The sequence below is a fragment of the Oncorhynchus clarkii genome, unplaced genomic scaffold (assembly GCF_045791955.1).
Source record: "Oncorhynchus clarkii lewisi isolate Uvic-CL-2024 unplaced genomic scaffold, UVic_Ocla_1.0 unplaced_contig_8382_pilon_pilon, whole genome shotgun sequence".
Lineage (NCBI taxonomy): Eukaryota > Metazoa > Chordata > Actinopteri > Salmoniformes > Salmonidae > Oncorhynchus > Oncorhynchus clarkii.
In genome coordinates, this window is record NW_027261051.1 from 62,919 (window position 1) to 84,343 (window position 21,425).

The 21,425-nt window shown below is 39.8% G+C and overlaps 1 protein-coding gene across 7 annotated transcripts in view; it reads left to right on the forward strand.

Annotated features, from left to right (window-relative positions):
* The first annotated feature begins 5,788 nt into the window (after window positions 1-5,788).
* Window positions 5,789-21,425, forward strand: part of LOC139403950 (alpha-tubulin N-acetyltransferase 1-like) — a 65,899-nt gene continuing 50,262 nt past the window's right edge. For all 7 annotated transcript variants that reach the window (XM_071147157.1, XM_071147161.1, XM_071147160.1 and 4 more), the window contains exons 1-4: window positions 5,789-6,173; window positions 9,856-9,916; window positions 10,014-10,105; window positions 10,712-10,769. In XM_071147157.1, coding sequence (XP_071003258.1) covers window positions 6,082-6,173; window positions 9,856-9,916; window positions 10,014-10,105; window positions 10,712-10,769 — 303 coding nt within the window. In that variant the 5' untranslated portion in view covers window positions 5,789-6,081. The remainder of the gene's footprint in view (window positions 6,174-9,855; window positions 9,917-10,013; window positions 10,106-10,711; window positions 10,770-21,425) is intronic.

Sequence of the window (21,425 nt, forward strand, 5' to 3'; positions counted from 1 at the left end):
AGCAGTTTGGAACCACCAAGCTGGGCGCCCGGCCAAACTGAGTAATCAGCGGAGAAAGAAAGACCTTGGTCAGGGAGGGGATTAAGAAACCGATGGTCACTCTGACAGAGTTCCAAAGTTAACTGTGAAGATGGGAGAACCTTCCAGAAAGACAACCATCTCTACAGCACTCCACCAATCAGGCCTTTATGGTAGAGTGGCCAGATGGAAGCCACTCCTCAGTAAAAGGCACATGACAGCCCGCTTGGAGTTTGCCAAAAGGTACCTGAAGACTCTCAGATCACGAGGAACAAGATTCTCTGGTATGATGAAACCAAGATTGAACTCTTTGGCCTGAATGCCAAGTGTCACATCTGGAGGAAACCTGGCACCATCTGTACAATGAAGCATGGTGGTGGCAGCATCATGCTGTGGGGATGTCTTTCAGCAGCAACCGACCGAGGGAAAGATGAACGGCGCAAAGTACAGAGAGATCCTTGATGAAAACCTGCTCCAGAGCACTCAGGACCTCAGACTGGGGCGAAGGTTCACCTTCCATCAGGACAACGACCCTAAGCACACAGTCAAGACAACGTTGGAGTGGCTTCGGTACAAGCTCTCTAAATGTCCTTGAGTGGCCCAGCCAGATCGTGGACTTGACCCTGATCGAACATCTCTGGAGAGACCTGAAAATAGCTGTGCAGCGACGCTCCCCATCCAACCTGACAGAGCTTGAGAGGATCTGCAGAGAAGAATGGGAGAAACTCCCCGAATACAGGTGTGCCAAGTTTGTACCGTCATACCCAAGAAGACCCAAGGCTGTAATCGCTGCCAAAGATGCTTCAACAAGGTACTGAATACTTACGTAAATATGATATTTCAGTTATGTATTTTTTTTTTTTACATTTGCAAACATTTTTAAAAACCTGTTTTTGATTTGTCATTATGGGGTATTATGTGTAGATTGGTGATATAATATATATCTTTAAATCCATTTTAGAATAAGGCTTTAACAAAACAAAAAGCCACCATAAGTACAAGGGGAAGTCCCATCTTTTTACCTTTGATTCAACTTGAACCATGAGAGCTTTTTAGTGGCTGTTTCAATCTCTATTTAAAAATTGGGTCTTGAAATCATGTACATAATTGTCAGGTGCTATAGCCGCAACATTGATAACAAAAATACAAAAATACCCCCCCCAAAAAATCGATATCAACTGAAACAGTTGTCATTTATGGCATTTATGGTCATTTATGGTATTAAATGTACTTCCAATAACCTAAGTAAGTTTTATTCAATGTCATGTCATGTCACTTACTTTTTTTAAAAGACCATTTAAGGAGAGTTGACAGGGAAGTAAAAACCTAAAACCGCATTAAACCAAAAGGGGAATTGAAAGATAGAAGGCCATTCTAGGCAGTAAGATGCAACACTGTGAAATCACGGCAGGAAGGAACAGACATTATTGTGGAGTATTGGTGTTTCCTTTCTCCCCCCCCCCCCCCATTTCTATTTTTATTGTTCTTGGTGTTGGCCTGAAGGTGACACGGTAAGCCCTTCCGGTCCTAAAGCCCAGTGTTATGAGACTATTAACATGACTGTGTCTTGAGAAAAAGTAGAATGGAAGGAGTGAGAGAGAATGGAAGGAGTGAGAGGGGATGGAAGGAGTGAGAGGGGATGGAAGGAGTGAGAGGGGATGGAAGGAGTGAGAGAGGATGGAAGGAGTGAGAGAGGATGGAAGGAGTGAGAGAGGATGGAAGGAGTGAGAGAATGGAAGGAGTGAGAGAATGGAAGGAGTGAGAGAGGATGGAAGGAGTGAGAGGAAGGTGATCACAGGTATAATGGTATGACAAGTGAAACTGACAGAGAGAGGAGGATAAGAGGGCCATTCAGAACTCTGACTAAGTGAAACTCTGTGGCTTCCCTCCTTCCTCTCTTTAGTATCCGTTACGCTGCTGGTGGTGGTAGTGGAAGGTGTGAGTGGCAAGTTTTGGTCCACTAGTGGTTTAAGGTTAGGTTAGGTCAGACCTCCCGAGCCGCGCAGCACTCTAAGGCCCAGGTTTGATCCCAGGCTGTGTCACAACCGGCCGTGACTCTGGGAGTCCCATAGGGGGAAGGTGACTATATACAGGGTCAGCACCATATTAACAATGTACAGGGATACTGGAGTGATGGAGGTAGATATGTACAGGGATACTGGAGTGATGGAGGTAGATATGTACAGGGATACTGGAGTGGAGGTAGATATGTATAGGGGTAAGGTGACTAGGCATATAAGTCAGAAGTCTACATATACATCAGCCAAATACATTTAAATTCAGTTTTTCACAATTCTTGACATATAATCCGAGTAAAAATTCCCTGTTTTAGGTCAGTTAGGATCACCACATTATTTAAAGAATGTGAAATGTCAGAATAATAGTAGAGAGAGTGATTTATTTCAGCTTTTATTTCTTTCATCACATTCCCAGTGGGTCAGAAGTTTACATACACTCAATTAGTACTTGGTAGCATTGCCATTAAATTGTTTAACTTGGGTCAAACGTTTTTGGTAGCCTTCCACAAGCTTCCCACAATAAGTTGGGTGAATGTTGGCCCATTCCTCCTGACAGAGCTGTTGAAACTGAGTCAGGTTTGTAGACCTCCTTGCTCGCACACGCTTTTTCAGATCTGCCCACACATTTTCTATAAGCTTGAGGACAGGGCTTTGTGATGGCCACTCCAATACCTTGAATTTCTTGTCCTTAAGCCATTTTGCCACAACTTTGGAAGTATGCTTGTGGTCATTGTCCAATTAGAAGACCCATTTGAGACCAAGTTTTAACTTGACTGATGTCTTGAGATGTTGCTTCAATATATCCACCTATTTCCCTCCCTCATGATGCCATCTATTTTGTGAAGTGCACAAGTCCCTCCTGCAGCAAAGCACCCCCACAACATGATGCTGCCACCCCCGTGCTTCACGGTTGGGATGGTGTTATTCGGCTTGCAAGTTTCTACCTTTTTCCTCCAAACATAACGATGGTCATTATGGTCAAATAGTTATGTTTGTTTCAACAGACCAGAGGACATTTCTCCAAAAAGTACGATCTTTGTCCCCATGTGCAGTTGCAAACCGTAGTCTGGCTTTTTTTATGGCGGTTTTGGAGCAGTGGCTTCTTCCTTGCTGAGCGGCCTTTCAGGTTATGTCGATATAGGACTCGTTTTACTGTGGATATAGATAATTTTGCTCCTGTTTCCTCCAGCGTCTTCACAAGGTCCTTTGCTGTTGTTCTGGAATTGATTTTCACTTTTCGCTCCAAAGTACGTTCATGTCTAGGAGACAGAATGCGTCTCCTTCCTGAGCGGTATGGCGGTTGCGTGGTCCCATGGTGTTTATACTTGCGTACTATTGTTTGTACTGATGAACGTGGTACCTTCAGGCATTTGTAAATTGCTCCCAAGGATGAACCAGACTTGTGGAGGTCTACAATTGTTTTCTGAGGTCTTGGGTGATTTCTTTTGATTTTCCCATGATGTCAAGCAAAGACGCACTGCGTTTGATGGTAGGACTTGAAATACATCCACAGATACACCTCCAATTGATTAAAATGATGTCAATTAGCCTATCAGAAGCTTATAAAGCCATGGCATCATTTTCTGGAATTTTTAAAGGCACAGTCAATTTAGTGTATGTAAATTCCAGGGGGTCATAAATTGGGATACAGTGAATTATAAGTTAAATAATCTGTCTGTAAACAATTGTTGGAAAAATTACTTGCGTCATGCACAAAGTAGATGTCCTAACCGACTTGCCAAAACTATACTTTGTTAACAAGAAATTTGTGGAGTGGTTGAAAAACTAGTTTTAATGACTCCAACCTAAATGTATGTAAACTTTCGACTTCAACTGTATATAGCCCGTGCAGCCATTTTGGTATATATGTGTATATGTATATATGTATATGTTTAACTAAACAGGCTTTGCCCCACCTTCCCTGAATGACACGTCACCACTATACTACATTGTTATTGATTGCTGCGTTGTTGGGTTTAGAGCTGCAAGAAAGACATTTCACTGTACTTGTGCAACTGACATTACAACGTTAAACTTAACTATTGCAATGCTGTGAAATCCAAAATTGGAAACAACTGACTTAATGTTTTTATTTTGTATGTGCAATTATTATAATTTTGTCCAAACCTGAGAATATTCTAGATATTTAGAACATTTTATCTCTGAATTATGCCCAATTGTGAGTTGACACTAACACATAATTTTGCACACCGACTAAGGAGGAAGTGAAAAGTTAGCACTACATGCTAAAACGTTCCCTACCATGCATAAATTAATACATGTTATATTTTAACCGTCTACTGCAGTGGGCTAAATCATGGTCACACAAGAGTGTTTCTTGGTAGTCTTAAACAAATCTAGTTTGAAACAAAAGTATACACCTCAGACACATGGTTATGGGCTTAAAAAAGAAGAAGACACCTGTACCATGTCAGATATAGAGTTGAAATGTATTACATTTTGAGTTTGTATCCTGATATTACACTTTATATACATCACAGAAGACTGAAATAGAACAAAACTGTTTGACAAAGAAACACTGGATTTCAGCGATAAAAAAAATAATTATGTTGATTAATTATGAAAAATATTAATAACATTCCGACCATGAGGCAACTAGGTAATTTGAATGCAGGGAAGGGCTTCCTATGTAGGGGAGGTGAGGAGGCTGATCTTTTACAGTTGTAGTTGTTCCAACTCTGGGTGAGTAGGCTATAATGATACCTTGACTCATCATATGCGTCCCAAATGGCATCCTATTGCCTAAACGGTGCACTACCAATAGGGCTCTGGTCAAAAGTAATGCACTATACAGGGAATAGAGTGTCACTTGGGACTCAGAAAATGAATAACTTTACTCTTCAACTCTTGTTATATTGACTGGTTTTGCCTGTTTGATGGTTTCTCTGAGGGCATAGCGGGATTTCTTATAAGCGTCCGGATTAGTGTCCCACTCCTTGGCTTCTGGTTGGGAAATGTACGTACGGTCACTGTGGGGACAACGTCTTCGATGCACTTATTGATGAAGCCGGTGATTGAGGAGTATACCACCTCAAATGTCATTTTTTTTACTGACATGGCTAAGGGCTACTGGCACAATATAGAACAGAGCAATAACACATTCTAGGTGCCTGCTCATCTGCAATACGTAATATTATGATATCTTCCAAAGTCAGGCAGTTGCTGGTGCATTGGCTTGATACAGTAAGGCCTTTATCAATTATATTACATATCACTATATAATTAAATTATTTGGTCTCAGATTGACAATCCCTTAGCCTATGCTAAATGGATACATTTGACTTTATAGTTTGTGGAAACAAACACTACTGTATTATAATGTTTTTTTTTGTGGACAGACAATAACCCCTTACCCGACAGTCTATCAACAACAACAAAAAATAGCATCTTGCAGCGACCTTTGACGACAGAGAACAGGTGCGAATGTTAGAATGCTCTGGGCTTGTTCACATAGGCTTTCCTAACCACGTTATCGAAAAAAAGAGAGCCCGGAAACATTTACCGTAGTGCAATGTATAAATGCACATATTTAATTTCAGGCTGCGTCACACGAACTAATACGGATTTTCAATCGAAGCATTTTAAAGTCTTGTGTATGTTGCTATTGTTAAATTTACATGTTTTGAATTTTGAACGTTTTAGTAGACTAGGTTTTCAGAAAATGGTGGGCCGTGTTTTTGGTTGTACTATGGTATTGGGTAACCTGGGAGTGGCTCCAGTCCACAACAGACACACAATGGATAGACGGACAGGATTGATACATTATTACCACTGCTTGGTCGGCCTTTTGATACTGTAGCTCGTAGGCAATTGATAACATGGTTTTTAGTGACTGTAAAATCATATTGCAATTACAGTGTGTCTTCAGTGGCCAATGTTGCTATCGTCGTTAGTTAGCTTTGCTAACAGCAGTGATATTGTTTAGCCGAAATCTCTAGCTGGCTAGCCTACCCCCACGTTAGCGAGCAGTAACACCTGCGGGAAAACTGTTTTTATACTCCGAGATAGCCGCCTTTCAAAGAATATGGAAACCACTTTTGATGTAAACCATCTTTTCCCTGAAACGATTACAGTTTTGGACCAAAACCTAATTGCAGGTGGAAAATCGCTGGGAAGGTAACGTTAGGCTTATCGTTTTCAGCAGCCAGAACAGCTTTTCATTTAGCATAATTATTTTCATTTGGCAGATTATATGCAAAAAAAATGTTTGAAGCAAAGTTTACGACCTCTGGCTACATGTGATGTTCTTTACAACATGATTGCAGAGAGCATCCGCCCTGTCAACCCAATACAGTTGTGCATGACGTCAATAGTGTATCGATATGCGGTGTTCATGTGCTAGTCTGAACTAGTGGAGCGTTAAAAACAACTGGGATTTAGGAAATCTCAGACTTTAGACTTCAGTGTGTTTTTAAGACAACTGTGAAAAATCGTTTTGAATTGTCAGGAATTCGGGAATTCCAAGTCAGAAACTTGTGCATCTTTTATAAAACGGACTTTCCGAACTGAAGATACAATGTGAATTTAACCTAATGTTTTCTCTCGAGTTCCCAGTTGTCTTGAAAGCACCACAAGAAAAGGACATTTCAGACTCGCTGAACTGCTTGTAATACACATGCCGCATTCAAAAAGTTAGCATGTCAGAAATGTCCGAGTTTCTACTAATCATTCAATCCCTTCCCCAGCATGCTAATGCAAAGTGACACACTGGCTATAAAGCCTATATGTAACCAACATTTATATTCTAACATTTTGGATAAAAGATCACTAAGCAGTATGAAACACTAGGCTACCATATCAGACCAATACTTTAAAATACACTTGAGATCAATAGAGCCCCACAGTGGAGGTGTCATAATGCCCATAAAACCTAGCGGTCAAACAAGGAAATGGTTCCAAGCGTTTTCCCATTATTCATTTTTCCAAAAGGGAATTTTAAAAACACTTATAATAAGGGCTGTGTTTCGTGTAGGCTTACCCCGGAGTGACATTTTGATAACCATGGAAATCTCTCTTGGACAAGGTGACTTAACAATAAATTTGGCTCTATTTACTCCCTGATTTGAACATGCTAATTATAATCAAAGTAGACATCATGCAAGTGTAAGAGTACAGACTTCTACGTCCGTCCCCTCGCCCCGAACCAGGGACGCTCTGCACACGTCAACAGTCACCCTCACAGCACCGTTACCCATCGCTCCACAAAAGCCGCCGCCCTTGTATAGCAAGGGGAACAACTACTTCAAGGTCTCAGAGCAAGTGACGTCACCGATTGAAACGCTACTAGCGCGCCCCACCGCTAACTAGCTAGCCATTTCACATCGGCTACGCAAGACCAAAAAAATCCCTGCAAGCTCTAGCACGTCATCTTTTGCTGGCACTTTTGTTAACAGGTATTGTCAATATAAAACATGCACGAGACAGTTCACGGAATTGTCAATTTAAAGAAGTGTAGCCAATTTACTAATTACAAAATGTAGCTAGCATTAGATAGTTACCTCCCTTTACCTCATTCGGTAATCTCATCCAGATCATCATGGGATTTGTAGTTCTTTATGAAAGCCACATTAGCAGCTAATTAGCGTTTCCTTTTTTTTTTTTCTTGTCCTAAATTGATTTACACTGTTAACAAAACGTCACGTCAGGGTAAAACTACACCAAACACAGACATTATTTTAAGCGTTTCTAAAGTCCCCTATGGGGAAAAATTATTGGAACCATTTCCTTGTTTGACAGCTAGGTTTTATGGGTATCAATAACAAGATGCAACGAGCTACCACAAGGCAGCTTCTTGTCATTGTTGGTAGCTATCTGACGGTTCAGAATCATAACGACGCACGGCTTCCGGCCACATCAATGAGCAAGCATCATTTTGGTGTCAGCCAACCTGTCTATAGATCTCCAGGGACCTGTCCCAGTATCTATGCCTGAGTTTTTTCTCCTTTATTTAATTAACTAGGCAAGTCAGTTAAGAAAAAAATCTTATTTTCAAATGACTGCCTAGGAACAGTGGGTTAACTGCCTTGTTCAGGGGCAGAACGACAGACCTTATCAGCTCGGGGATTCGATCTTGCAACCGTCCAACGCTCTAACCACTAGGCTACCTGCCGCCCAGATGTCTCTAATGCCCAAGGATGCTCCAATTCAAATTCCCATTAGACGTCTCTGCAAGCGTTTTAATGTCAAAATATGTTTCTCACCAAATATGGAGTTTTGCTGAGCAACTATTTTCATTTACTGCCATTATTCACTTCTAAAAAAAGGTATAAATTGGAAGTACATACCGGCCGTAACGGGGATACATTTAAAGAAAGTTGCTCAGCGAAACTCCATATTTGGTGAGAAAATAACTTATTTTGACATTATTAAAACGCTTGCAAAGCTGTTTAATGGGAATTTGAATCTGAGCTTCCTGGGCGTTACGCCTCAAGCACACCGACAGCGGCACCAAACAGGACGCAGCAGTCATCTGGATGTGTGTGCAACAACAGTTCAACATTCACCTTCTGCTACCATTTCTGTCAAGTCGTCTACACATACAGTCTGATGCATACGTTCCATAAATCCAACACCAAAAGGCACCTAAAGACTCTCAGACCATGAGAAACAAGATTTTCAGGTCTGATGAAACCAAGATTGAACTCTTTGGCCTGAATGCCAAGTGTCACATCTGGAGGAAACCTGGCATCACCCCTACGGTGAAGCATGGTGGTAGCAGCATCATGCTGTGGGGATGATTTTCAGCAGCAGGGAACGGAGCAAAGTACAGAGATCCTTGATGAAAAGCTTCTCCAGAGTGCTCAGGACCTCAGACTGGGGCGAAGGTTCACCTTCCAACAGGACAACGACCCTAAGCACACAGCCAAGACAACGCAGGAGTGGCTTCTGGACAAGTCTCTGAATGTCCTCGAGTGGCACAGCCAGAGCCCGGACTTGAACCCTATCAAACATCTATGAAGAGACCTGAAAATACCTGAGCAGCAACGTTCCCCATCCAACCTAACAGAGCTTGAGAGGATCTGCAGAGAGGAATAGGAGACACTCCACAAATACAGGCGTGCCAAGCTTGTCGTGTCATACTCAAGAAGACTCGAGACTGTAATCGCTGCCGAAGGTGCTTCAACAAAGTACTGAGTAAAGGGTCTGAATACTTATGTAAATGTGATATTTCAGATTTTGAATTTTTAATGAATTAGTATAAAAAAATAACAGTCTATGCTTTGTAATTATAAGGGTATTGTGTGTGTGTCTGGATTGATGAGGGAATAAAACTATTTAATCCATTTTAGAATAAGGCTGTAACCTAACAAAATGTGAAAAAAAGTCAAGGGGCTGAATACTTTCCGAAGGCCATTCTGCCTTCTCCCGTGTATATATACCGAACAAGAATATAAGCCATTAGGTGATAATAACTCTCTAGGAGCTGATCCGTCGTCAGTATTGTGGAATAATTCTAATGTTAAGGTAATACTTTGAATGGAGAAAGCTGATCTGAGAGCAGCGATGCCTTTTTTTTTCTTCCTTTCGTTCCAATCAGTATCAACACACGCCTCAACGACACAGTTAGTGACTGTTCTCCCTGCTTGGTGTTTTTTTTGGGGAAAAGCATGTTACGTCTTCGGCCGTTGTAGGAAAGAGGAGTGTTTATAAAGCACTCGGAAGCCTAGAGAAGTTCCATCACTGTGTGGAAAGCTGTCCCTGATTGGTTCGCTGTTACAGTATGAAATGAATCAAACCTCCCTATCTCCTCTCTTCACATTTCTCCTCTTTTTCTTTTTTTGAAAATTCTTTAATATAGGTCAGATCCCCAACCCCAAATTGCAGCAGTCATTGATGAACTTGGAAGAGCCTCAGCCAAGGTGTGTAGCCAAGCTACTGTGGGTGGTTGGGTTCGTGCTGTGTCCTATTTGTGTTGCCGTAGGCTCTGGTTTCATTCACTCTATTGTCTTTCCCCAGGCCCAATACTTGACAGCCCCAATCACAAGTGCATCCAAGCTGCAGACCAACAAGCACCATCTCTACCTGCTTAAGGACGGAGAAAGCAATGGGTACCGCTACCTACCTACCTCACTCACTCACTCACTCATCACAGAACATGCATGCACAGCTCTCTGTTTCTATCCTCTTCTGGAACATAGAAATAGTATTACTAGAATGGGGAAAAAGCCTCCTAAAGCCTCATTCCCCATCACAGATTGCATTAGAAAACGTAATCATCTACTACTGAGGACATTTTGTCCAGCATTCAAACAGAATCCGACAACAGAACATGCATGCACATCTGTTTCTGTTCAGACCTCTCTTTTTGGAAGTCGTTTCAAGAATGAGCTAATGTTCACTGATACAGTAGCAAGAGCTTTTCAAGGCCACCTTGGCATGTCCACTACTGTCACAGAATGTTTTCCTTTCTTTACTTCCTCGTTTCTGTAATGAGTTGTGAGGTGACGAAGAGGGTGCAGTTAGTAGATAAACGGTATGGTGCTGAAACCAACACTAGCTGTTTACTACTTCTGCTTTCTCTCAGTGGAATTCACTCCAATGGAAAACTAAGTGAGTCATTTTATGACTTCTGCCTTCCTCTTGCTTCCAATGTAGCAGCTTGACTCTCTCTCTCTCTCTCTCTCTCTCTCTTCCTCCTCCCCCCACGCACACAGAGGAAGGGGACTTGCGGTGGGGTTTCTGAAGGTTGGCTATAAGAAGTTATTTCTGCTTGTGAGTCCCACTTTCTTCATTTGGTTTTTCCACAATGTATTTGATGCAACATAGGCAAACGGTTTGTTTCTATTAACGCAAAAGTGTGTTGTTGCCTGTTTGCAACGTTTACTCAGTAAGAGGGAGTGAACAGTTCATTCAAGTGTAGGACTGTGACAGTCTTGGAATTTTGGATGATGGCAATTGGCCAGCTAAAATAGCAAAACAAATAAGCATATGTCCTCCACTCCTGATTGGAGCATGTGCTGCCATAGAAATAGAATGAATAGAATGGGAGTCCCCATTCCAGTCAATGATGGCATAATGGGTGGACTGGCGGTCATTGCAAGTACACCCATAGCAACAAAGCAGGAATTAAAACATGTGCTGTGATTTGTTGATTCAACCGAAATGCATTCCGTTGCATGATCATTTTAAATGAACATTCTACATTACCATGGAAATGATTGCATCACAATACCAGGCAGCAATAGATCTAGGTTAATAATATACAGGTTAAGACAAGGATTCTAATATCCCATAACCCTTTGTGCCACTATTCAACAAGGGACTAGTGATGGAAGTCTCTCTTTTTCCTGACTCTGATCTTTTCCAATCGTTCAGTCAAAATGACTAATCTTTCGACTCATTTAGTACATTTGAGGCTGTCATTTGAGTCGGTAATGCCCCGAGCATGCAGGACTCCCTACCGGCGAACGATCAACTGAAAACATGAAAGAGTCAAGATTCTACAAGCCTCTCATTCACGTCTCGTTCTGCGTAGGGGACTTATTGCAGCTGCCAGAAATTAGACTTGTAAACGTGTGTTTTAAACATTTGTTGATTGCCAGGCATAAAAATATGTCCGCTTTGGACTGACTAGCAGGTCAAGCGAACGTTCAGAAATAACCAATCGTTCATCACTACAAGGGATAAGCTTCCGCATTTGGAATGACTGGGGAGGGAATTGTATCAGTACAGAAAGTTTACCTTCAAAGTGAAAAATAAACACAATCATAGTGAATTTTAGCTAAATACTCAGAAAAGACATAACATAACCATAGCCCTAGTAGACTCCATTACAATATTATCACCAGTGTTAATTCAATCCATTGGTCAAATGATTGTATTATTTCAGGTGACTTTAATAAGAATTGGCTAGATAAATCCTCTGCTAAGGATAGAAAAACGACTGAAAATATGTATTTTACTCAATTAATTGAAGAACCAACGAGAATCAACCAACACATTTCTAATGGGACTTTGCCTCTGTTGGCTCTTGGTGACACGTCCTGTCAGGATTCTAAATTCAGGTGTTCCTCCAGACTGCTTCAGTGATCATTCCATCATCTACTATATATAGAAAATTAACATACCTAAAGCACCACCCAAATTATTGATTTATTCAAGACAATGTAAAAATGTAAATATTGAGGACTTGTTATCCATAAAAGAGATAATGTAGTGGTGATTGTCATATGAAAAGCCACAGGAGAGAGCTGTCCATAACACGGCCACAAGAATCAGCTTTCCAAACGTTACTCTTTTCAGGTGAACTTCCCATTTATTGCGTATATAAAATATAAATAGCTCCAAAACACATATTCCTATAGAAAAGGTACATTCTATAAGCTGTCTCTGTCTCTGCATGTGCTCTCCTCTCATCTGTGCTAAACCCTTCCTATATATACACACACACACACACACACACACACACACACACACACACACACACACACATACACACACACACACACACACACACACACACACACACACACACACACACACACACGATCAGCGACCCTTGACCCCAACATATAGTGCCCTCTAGTGTACAAAACAAGTAAAAACAAGCCTTGACAGACAACACATAAACCGGCAAACACAGCTCCTATATAGTCTTACAAAATAAAATAACAAAGAAATCCACAGCAGTTCTGGAAATACACAAATAACTTTTAAATACGTTCAAATAATCAACCTATTCAGCGAAATAATCCTAAACCACCGTGTCATTTAAGAACCGGCAGATATAGCTGATGTTTTAATCTATTACATCAATATATGTTACATCAGATAATCATTTCACCCACAATTCCACCAATGCTGGGGTATACAGTGCCTTCAGGAAGTAGTCACACCCCTTGGCTTTACACACATTTTTTGTAGTGTTATGGCCTGAATATAAAATGGATTCAATTGACATTTGGAATCACTGACCTACACACGATGCCCCATAATGTTAAAGAGGAATTATGTTATTATTATTATTATTTTGTTACAAATGAAAAGATGAAATGTCTTTAAGTCAGTAAGCGTTCAAACTCCTTTGTTATAGCAAGCCTGGATAAGTTCAGGAGTAAAACAGTGCTTAAACAAGTCACATAAGTTTCATGGACTCTGTGTGCAATAATAGTGTTTAACGTGATTTTTTGAATGACTGCTTCTTCTCTGTGCCCCCACACATACAATTATCTCTAAGGTTCCTCAGTCGAGCAGTGAATTTCAAACACAGATTCAACCACAAAGACCAGGGAGGTTTTCCAATGCCTCGTAAAGAATGGAACCTGTTGGTATATGGGTAAACATTTTTAAAGAGCAGACATTGAATATCTCTTTGAGCATGGTGAAGTTATTAACTACACTTTGGATGGTGTTTAAACAACCCAGTCATAGTGCTGAGTGATTAGTGCTTTTCTTAGTCTGTTCAATTTCGTTTGAATTATTTCAAAACAATCATGCTTTTTTTCCCGATTTTATATACATTTTTTAAACATTCAATGCATTACGGAAAAATGACATAAATAATTTGAGTCTTTTAATGGAAATTCCAAATCCCCAAATTGTGAACATTCAATTGCCAAAACATTGAAAATATTCCATTGTCTCTGTCAGGTCCACATTGAGTAAACATCAATAGAAATGTAGAAAATGTAGAAAAGTACTATGAAATTCTAAAATATATCAGTCGTTTTTAAATTTGACTTCATTATTTTTCATTCCTTATTAAAGTCATCATCTCATCTCTGCTAAGGTTGCAGCATCCAATCAGCCAGACATCGTTATCTCTGTGCTCCCCATACTGTACTGTCTGTAGTCATCATCTCATCTCTGCTAAGGTTGTAGCATCCAATCAGCCAGACATCGTTATCTCTGTGCTCCCCATACTGTACTGTCTGTAGTCATCATCTCATCTCTGCTAAGGTTGTAGCATCCAATCAGCCAGACATCGTTATCTCTGTGCTCCCCATACTGTACTGTCTGTAGTCATCATCCCATCTCTGCTAAGGTTGTAGCATCCAAGCAGCTAGACATCGTTATCTCTGTGCTCCCCATACTGTACTGTCTGTCATCCTATTTAGCTAGGCCTTAGCATGCTGCAGAGTTGTCTGACAAAATCATTTTACTAGTTCTTCCAAGTAGATAAGGCATACTTTCACCTCTCTCTCTCGTCTTTGTACTGTGTACATTAGTCTCTTATGCGGTTTTTGTGTTTCTAACCTAACGTAGCAGGTGTAAAAGTGTATCCCCATCTTATGCATCCGTGGATTATGGTCATTGTAGTTAATTACCGCGTTTCTATGCTGAACTAGATTGAATGTTTGCTCAGTGAAAACTACAACTCCCTTCAGCCCAGCGTCCCACATAGTTCCTAAGTTGATTTTATCTGGTGAATGATTTGATTTCTCTCAAGAGAAATGGCACATTGAGCTCACAAACAAAACACTAAACTAAATGGAATTCAAGTAATTTAACAAATTAATTAACTACAATGGTGAATTAGTTGTTTAATAACAACACCAAAAAACAAACTGTTAATTGCTCACCACTACTCACTAGTCACTACAAAGATACAGGCGTCCTTCCTAACTCAGCGGTTTCCTTCCTATCCGGCAACAAAGGGATTTCGCCATGAGTTTAATGGCTGTGATAGGAGAAAACTGAGGAGTTACCCCACAATACTAACCTAAATGACAGAGTGAAAAGAAAGAATCCTGTACAGAAAAAAATCCTGTTTGCAATAAGGCACTAAAGTAAAACTGCAAAAAATGTGTCAAATAAATGATCTGTATGTCCTGAATACAAAGTGATATGACCAGATGCTGCTGGAAGTGTCGTTGGAGGGCAAGTAGGAGGCACTCTTTCCTCTGGTCTAAAAAAATATCCCAAAGCCCCAGGGCAGTGATTGGGGACATTGCCCTGTGTAGGGCGTCGTCTTTCAGATGGGACGTTAAACTGGTGTCCTGACTCTGAGGTCACTAAAGATCCTATGGCACTTATCGTAAGAGTAGGGGTGTTAACCTGGCTATGTACCACTCTGCATCATTTTATGGGTATGCTTGTCATTGGCAAGACTAGGGAGTTTTTTTGGGATAAAAGGAAACGGAATAGAGCTAAGCACAGGTGAAATCCTAGAGGAAAACCTGATTCAGTCTGCTTTCCAGCAGACACTGGGAGACAAATTAACCTTTCATCAGGACAATAACTTAAAACACAAGGCCAAAAATACACTGGAGTTGTTTACCAAGATGACATTGAATGTTCCTGAGTTGCCTGGGTACAGTTTTGACTTAAATAATCTTGAAAATCTATGGCAGGACTTGAAAATGGCTGTCTAGCAATGAACAACAACCAATTTGACAGAGTTTGAAGATTTAAAAAAAAATATTAATGTGCAAGTATTATACAATCCAGATATACAAAGCTCTTAGAGACTTAGAAAGACTCACAGCTGTAATTGCTGCCAAAGGTGATTTAAACATGTATTGACTTGCGGTGTGAATATTTGTGTAAATTAGATACTTCTGTATTTCATTTTTAATAAATTTGCAAAAACTTGTTTTTAATTTTTTTAATCCATTTTCAGTTCAGGCTGCAACAAAATGTGGAATCGGTCAGAATACTTTCTGAGGAGACCAACACCCCAAATCAGACATCTCACTTTAGAAAGATTAAGAAAGATTAAGCCAAGTAAATACAGTGGCTTGTGAAAGTATTCACCCCCCTTGGCGTTTTTCCTATTTTGTTGCATTACAACCTGGAATTAAAAGGGATTTTTTTTTTGGGGGGGGGGATTCTCAATTGGATTGAGGTCTGGGCTTTGACTAGGCCATTTCAAGACATTTAAATGTTTCCCCTTTAACCACTTGAGTGTTGCTTTAGCAGTAGACTTAGGGTCATTGTCCTGCTGGAAGGTGAACCTCCGTCCCAGTCTCAAACCTCTGGAAGACTGAAACCGGTTTCCCTCAAGAATTTCCCTGTATTTAGCGCCATTCATCATTCCTTCAATTATGACCAGTTTCTCAATCCCCGCCGATGGAAAAACATCCCCACAGCATGATGCTGCCACCACCATGCTGATGGTGGCACCGTCATGGTGATGGTGTTCTCGGGGTGACGAGAGGTGTTGGGTTTGCGCCAGACAGTGTTTTCCTTGATGGCCAAAAAGCTACATTTTAGTTTCATTTGACCAGAGTATCTTCTTCCATATGTTAGGGGAGTCTCTCACACCAAACGTTCTTTAAGCGATGGCTTTTGTCAGGCCACTCTTCCGTAAAGCCCAGTTCTGTGGAGTGTACGGCTTAAAGTGGTCCTATGGACAGATACTCCAATCTCCGCTGTGGAGCTTTGCAGCTTCTTCAGGGTTATCTTTGGTCTCTTTGTTGTATCTCTGGTTACTGCCCTCCTTGCCTGGTCCGAGGGTTTTGGTGGATGGCCCTCTCTTGGCAGGTTTGTTGTGGTGCCATATTCTTTACATTTTTTAAATAATAGATTTAATGGTGCTCCGCGGGATGTTCAAAGTTTCGGATATTTTTTCATAATCCAACCCTGATCTGTACTTCTCCACAACTTGGTCCCTGACCTGTTTGGAGAGCTCATTAGTCTTCATGGTGCCACTTGCTTGGTGGTGCCCCTTGCTCAGTGGTGTTGCAGACTCTGGGACCTTTCGGGACAGGTGTATATATATACTGAGATCATGTGACAGATCATGTGACACTTAGATTGCACACAGGTGGACTTTATTTAACTAATTCTGTGACTTCTGAAGGTAATTGGTTGCACCAGATCTAATTTAGGGGCTTCATAGTAAAGGGGGTGAATACATATGCATGCACTACTTTTCACATTTTTTGAAACATTTTTTTTTCATTTCACTTCACCAATTTGGACAATTTTGTGTACGTCCATTTCATGAAATCCAAATAAAAATCAATTTAAATTACAGGTTGTAATGCAACAAAATAGGAAAAACAACAAGAGGGATGAATACTTTTGCAAGGCACTGTACTGCATCTCCTCAATGAAATGAATTACAGGAGCAGGTCTAGATGGACTGGAACCCACATGTATAAAGTGGTCTACTAATGTTATTACCTCTACTACTAATGTTATTACCTCTAGCACAGTGGTACCAGGAGCAGCGGACTCTCAAATGTTGTTTTTCCCCATCATTATAAGCCTGCCACACACACACACACTATACAATACATTTATTAAACATAAGAATGAGTGTGAGTTTTTGTCACAAACCGGCTCGTGGGAAGTGACAAAGAGCTCTTTTAGGACCAGGGCACAAATAATAATATATTATACTTATAAAACCTTATTTGTTAATCAAAAATTGTGAACAACTCACCACAGGTGAATGAGAAGGGTGTGCTTGAAAGGATGCATATAACTCTGCAATGTTGGGTTGTATTGGAGAGAGTCTCAGTGTTAAATCATTTTCCACACACAGTCTATACCTGTATTTAGTTTTCATGCTAGTGAGAACTGAGACTCCGCTCTCACATAGGAACGTGGTTGCAAAGGGCATCAGTGTCTTAACAGAGCGATTTGCCAAGGCAGGATACTCTGAGTGCAGCCCTATCCAGAAATATGGCAGTGGCTTCTGATTTAAATTCAATTTTCACAGAACCACTTGTTGCAATTTCAATGAGGCTCTCTTGTTCAGATATCAGTAAGTGGAGAGGAGGCAGGGCATGAAAAGGCTAACAAATCCCGTTGTTTGTGTCATCTGTTATTAGTTGTAGTTTATTAGTTGTAGTTTATTACTTGTAGCGGTAGTGTTTATTAGTTGTAGTGTTTATTAGCTGGAGTGGTAGTGTTTATTAGTTGTAGTGTTTATTAGTTGTAGTGTTTATTAGTTGTGGCGGTAGTGTTTATTAGTTCTGGCGGTAGTGTTTATTAGTTGTGGCAGTAGTGTATATTAGCTGGAGCGGTAGTGTTTATTAGTTGTGGCGGTAGTGTTTATTGGTTGTAGTGGTAGTGTTTATTAGTTGTAGCGGTAGTGTTTATTAGTTGTAGTGGTAGTGTTTATTAGTTGTGGCGGTAGTGTTTAGTAGTTGTAGTGTTTATTAGTTGTAGTGTTTACTAGTTATAGTGTTTATTAGTTGTAGCGGTAGTGTTTATTAGTTGTAGCGGTAGTGTTTATTAGTTGTAGCGGTAGTGTTTATTAGTGGTAGTGTTTATTAGTTGTAGCGGTAGTGTTTATTAGTTGTAGCGGTAGTGTTTATTAGTTGTAGTGGTAGTGTTTATTAGTTGTGGCGGTAGTGTTTATTAGTTGTAGTGTTTACTAGTTATAGTGTTTATTAGTTGTAGCGGTAGTGTTTATTAGTTGTAGCGGTAGTGTTTATTAGTTGTGGCGGTAGTGTTTATTAGTTGCAGTGTTTATTAGTTGTAGTGTTTATTAGTTGTAGTGTTTATTAGTTGTAGCGGTAGTGTTTATTAGTTGTAGTGTTTATTAGTTGTGGCGGTAGTGTTTATTAGTTGTAGTGTTTATTAGTTGTGGCGGTAGTGTTTATTAGTTGTAGTGTTTATTAGTTGTAGTGTTTATTAGTTGTGGTGGTAGTGTTTATTAGTTGTAGTGTTTATTAGTTGTAGCGGTAGTGTTTATTAGTTGTGGCGGTAGTGTTTATTAGTTGTAGCGGTAGTGTTTATTAGTTGTAGTGTTTATTAGCTGGAGTGGTAGTGTTTATTAGTTGTAGTGTTTATTAGTTGTAGTGTTTATTAGTTGTAGTGTTTATTAGTTGTAGCGGTAGTGTTTATTTGCTGTAGTGTTTATTAGTTGTAGTGTTTATTAGCTGTAGTGTTTATTAGTTGTAGTGTTTATTAGTTGTAGTTTATTAGTTGTAGCGGTAGTGTTTATTAGTTGTAGCGGTAGTGTTTATTAGGTGTAGCGGTAGTGTTTATTAGTTGTGGCGGTAGTGTTTAATAATTTGTGGCGGTAGTGTTTATTAGTTGTAGCGGTAGTGTTTATTAGTTGTAGCGGTAGTGTTTATTAGTTGTAGCAGTAGTGTTTATTAGTTGTAGTGTTTATTAGTTGTGGCGGTAGTGTTTATTAGTTGTGGCGGTAGTGTTTATTAGTTGTAGTGTTTATTAGTTGTAGCGGTAGTGTTTATTAGTTGTAGTGTTTATTAGCGGTAGTGTTTATTAGTTGGAGCGGTAGTGTTTATTAGTTGTAGCGGTAGTGTCTATTAGTTGTAGCGGTAGTGTTTATTAGTTGTAGCGGTAGTGTTTATTAGTTGTAGCGGTAGTGTTTATTAGTTGTAGCGGTAGTGTTTATTAGTTGTGGCGGTAGTGTTTATTAGTTGTAGCGGTAGTGTTTAGTAGTTGTAGTGGTAGTGTTTATTAGTTGTGGCGGTAGTGTTTATTAGTTGTAGCGGTAGTGTTTATTAGTTGTAGCGGTAGTGTTTATTTGTTGTGGCGGTAGTGTATATTAGTTGTAGCGGTAGTGTTTATTAGTTGTGGTGGTAGTGTTTATTAGTTGTAGTGGTAGTGTTTATTAGTTGTGGCGGTAGTGTTTATTTGTTGTGGCGGTAGTGTTTATTAGTTGTGGCGGTAGTGTTTATTAGTTGTAGCGGTAGTGTTTATTTGTTGTGGCGGTAGTGTTTATTAGTTGTGGCGGTAGTGTTTATTAGTTGTAGCGGTAGTGTTTATTAGCTGTGGCGGTAGTGTTTATTAGCTGTGGCTGTAGTGTTTATTAGTTGTGGCGGTAGTGTTTATTAGTTGTAGCGGTAGTGTTTATTAGTTGTGGCGGTAGTGTTTATTAGTTGTGGCGGTAGTGTTTATTAGTTGTAGTGGTAGTGTTTATTAGTTGTGGCGGTAGTGTTTATTAGTTGTAGCGGTAGTGTTTATTAGTTGTAGCGGTAGTGTTTATTTGTTGTGGCGGTAGTGTTTATTAGTTGTAGCGGTAGTGTTTATTAGTTGTGGTGGTAGTGTTTATTAGTTGTAGTGTTTATTAGTTGTAGTTTATTAGTTGTGGCGGTAGTGTTTATTAGTTGTGGCGGTAGTGTTTATTAGTTGTGGCGGTAGTGTTTATTAGTTGTAGCGGTAGTGTTTATTAGCTGTGGCGGTAGTGTTTATTAGCTGTGGCTGTAGTGTTTATTAGTTGTGGCGGTAGTGTTTATTAGTTGTAGCGGTAGTGTTTATTAGTTGTGGCGGTAGTGTTTATTAGTTGTGGCGGTAGTGTTTATTAGTTTTAGCGGTAGTGTTTATTAGCTGTGGCTGTAGTGTATTAGTTGTGGCGGTAGTGTTTATTAGTTGTGGCGGTAGTGTTTATTAGTTGTGGCGGTAGTGTTTATTAGTTGTGGCGGTAGTGTTTATTAGTTGTAGCGGTAGTGTTTATTAGTTGTAGCGGTTAGTGTTTATTAGTTGTAGTGTTTATTAGTTGGAGCGGTAGTGTTTATTAGTTGTAGCGGTAGTGTTTATTAGTTGTAGTGTTTATTAGTTGTAGCGGTAGTGTTTATTAGTTGTAGCGGTAGTGTTTATTAGTTGTAGCGGTAGTGTTTATTAGTTGTAGCGGTAGTGTTTATTAGTTGTAGTGTTTATTAGTTGTAGCGGTAGTGTTTATTAGTTGTAGTGTTTATTAGTTGTAGCGGTAGTGTTTATTAGTTGTAGTGTTTATTAGTTGTAGCGGTAGTGTTTATTAGTTGGAGCGGTAGTGTTTATTAGTTGTAGAGGTAGTGTTTATTAGTTGTAGTGTTTATTAGTTGTAGCGGTAGTGTTTATTAGTTGTAGTGTTTATTAGTTGTAGCGGTAGTGTTTATTAGTTGTAGCGGTAGTGTTTATTAGTTGTAGCGGTAGTGTTTATTAGTTGTAGCGGTTAGTGTTTATTAGTTGTAGTGTTTATTAGTTGGAGCGGTAGTGTTTATTAGTTGTAGCGGTAGTGTTTATTAGTTGTAGTGTTTATTAGTTGTAGCGGTAGTGTTTATTAGTTGTAGCGGTAGTGTTTATTAGTTGTAGCGGTAGTGTTTATTAGTTGTAGCGGTAGTGTTTATTAGTTGTAGTGTTTATTAGTTGTAGCGGTAGTGTTTATTAGTTGTAGTGTTTATTAGTTGTAGCGGTAGTGTTTATTAGTTGTAGTGTTTATTAGTTGTAGCGGTAGTGTTTATTAGTTGGAGCGGTAGTGTTTATTAGTTGTAGAGGTAGTGTTTATTAGTTGTAGTGTTTATTAGTTGTAGCGGTAGTGTTTATTAGTTGTAGTGTTTATTAGTTGTAGCGGTAGTGTTTATTAGTTGTAGCGGTAGTGTTTATTAGTTGGAGCGGTAGTGTTTATTAGTTGTAGCGGTAGTGTTTATTAGTTGTGGCGGTAGTATTTATTAGTTGTGGCGGTAGTGTTTATTAGTTGTAGCGGTAGTGTTTATTAGTTGTAGTGTTTATTAGTTGTAGCGG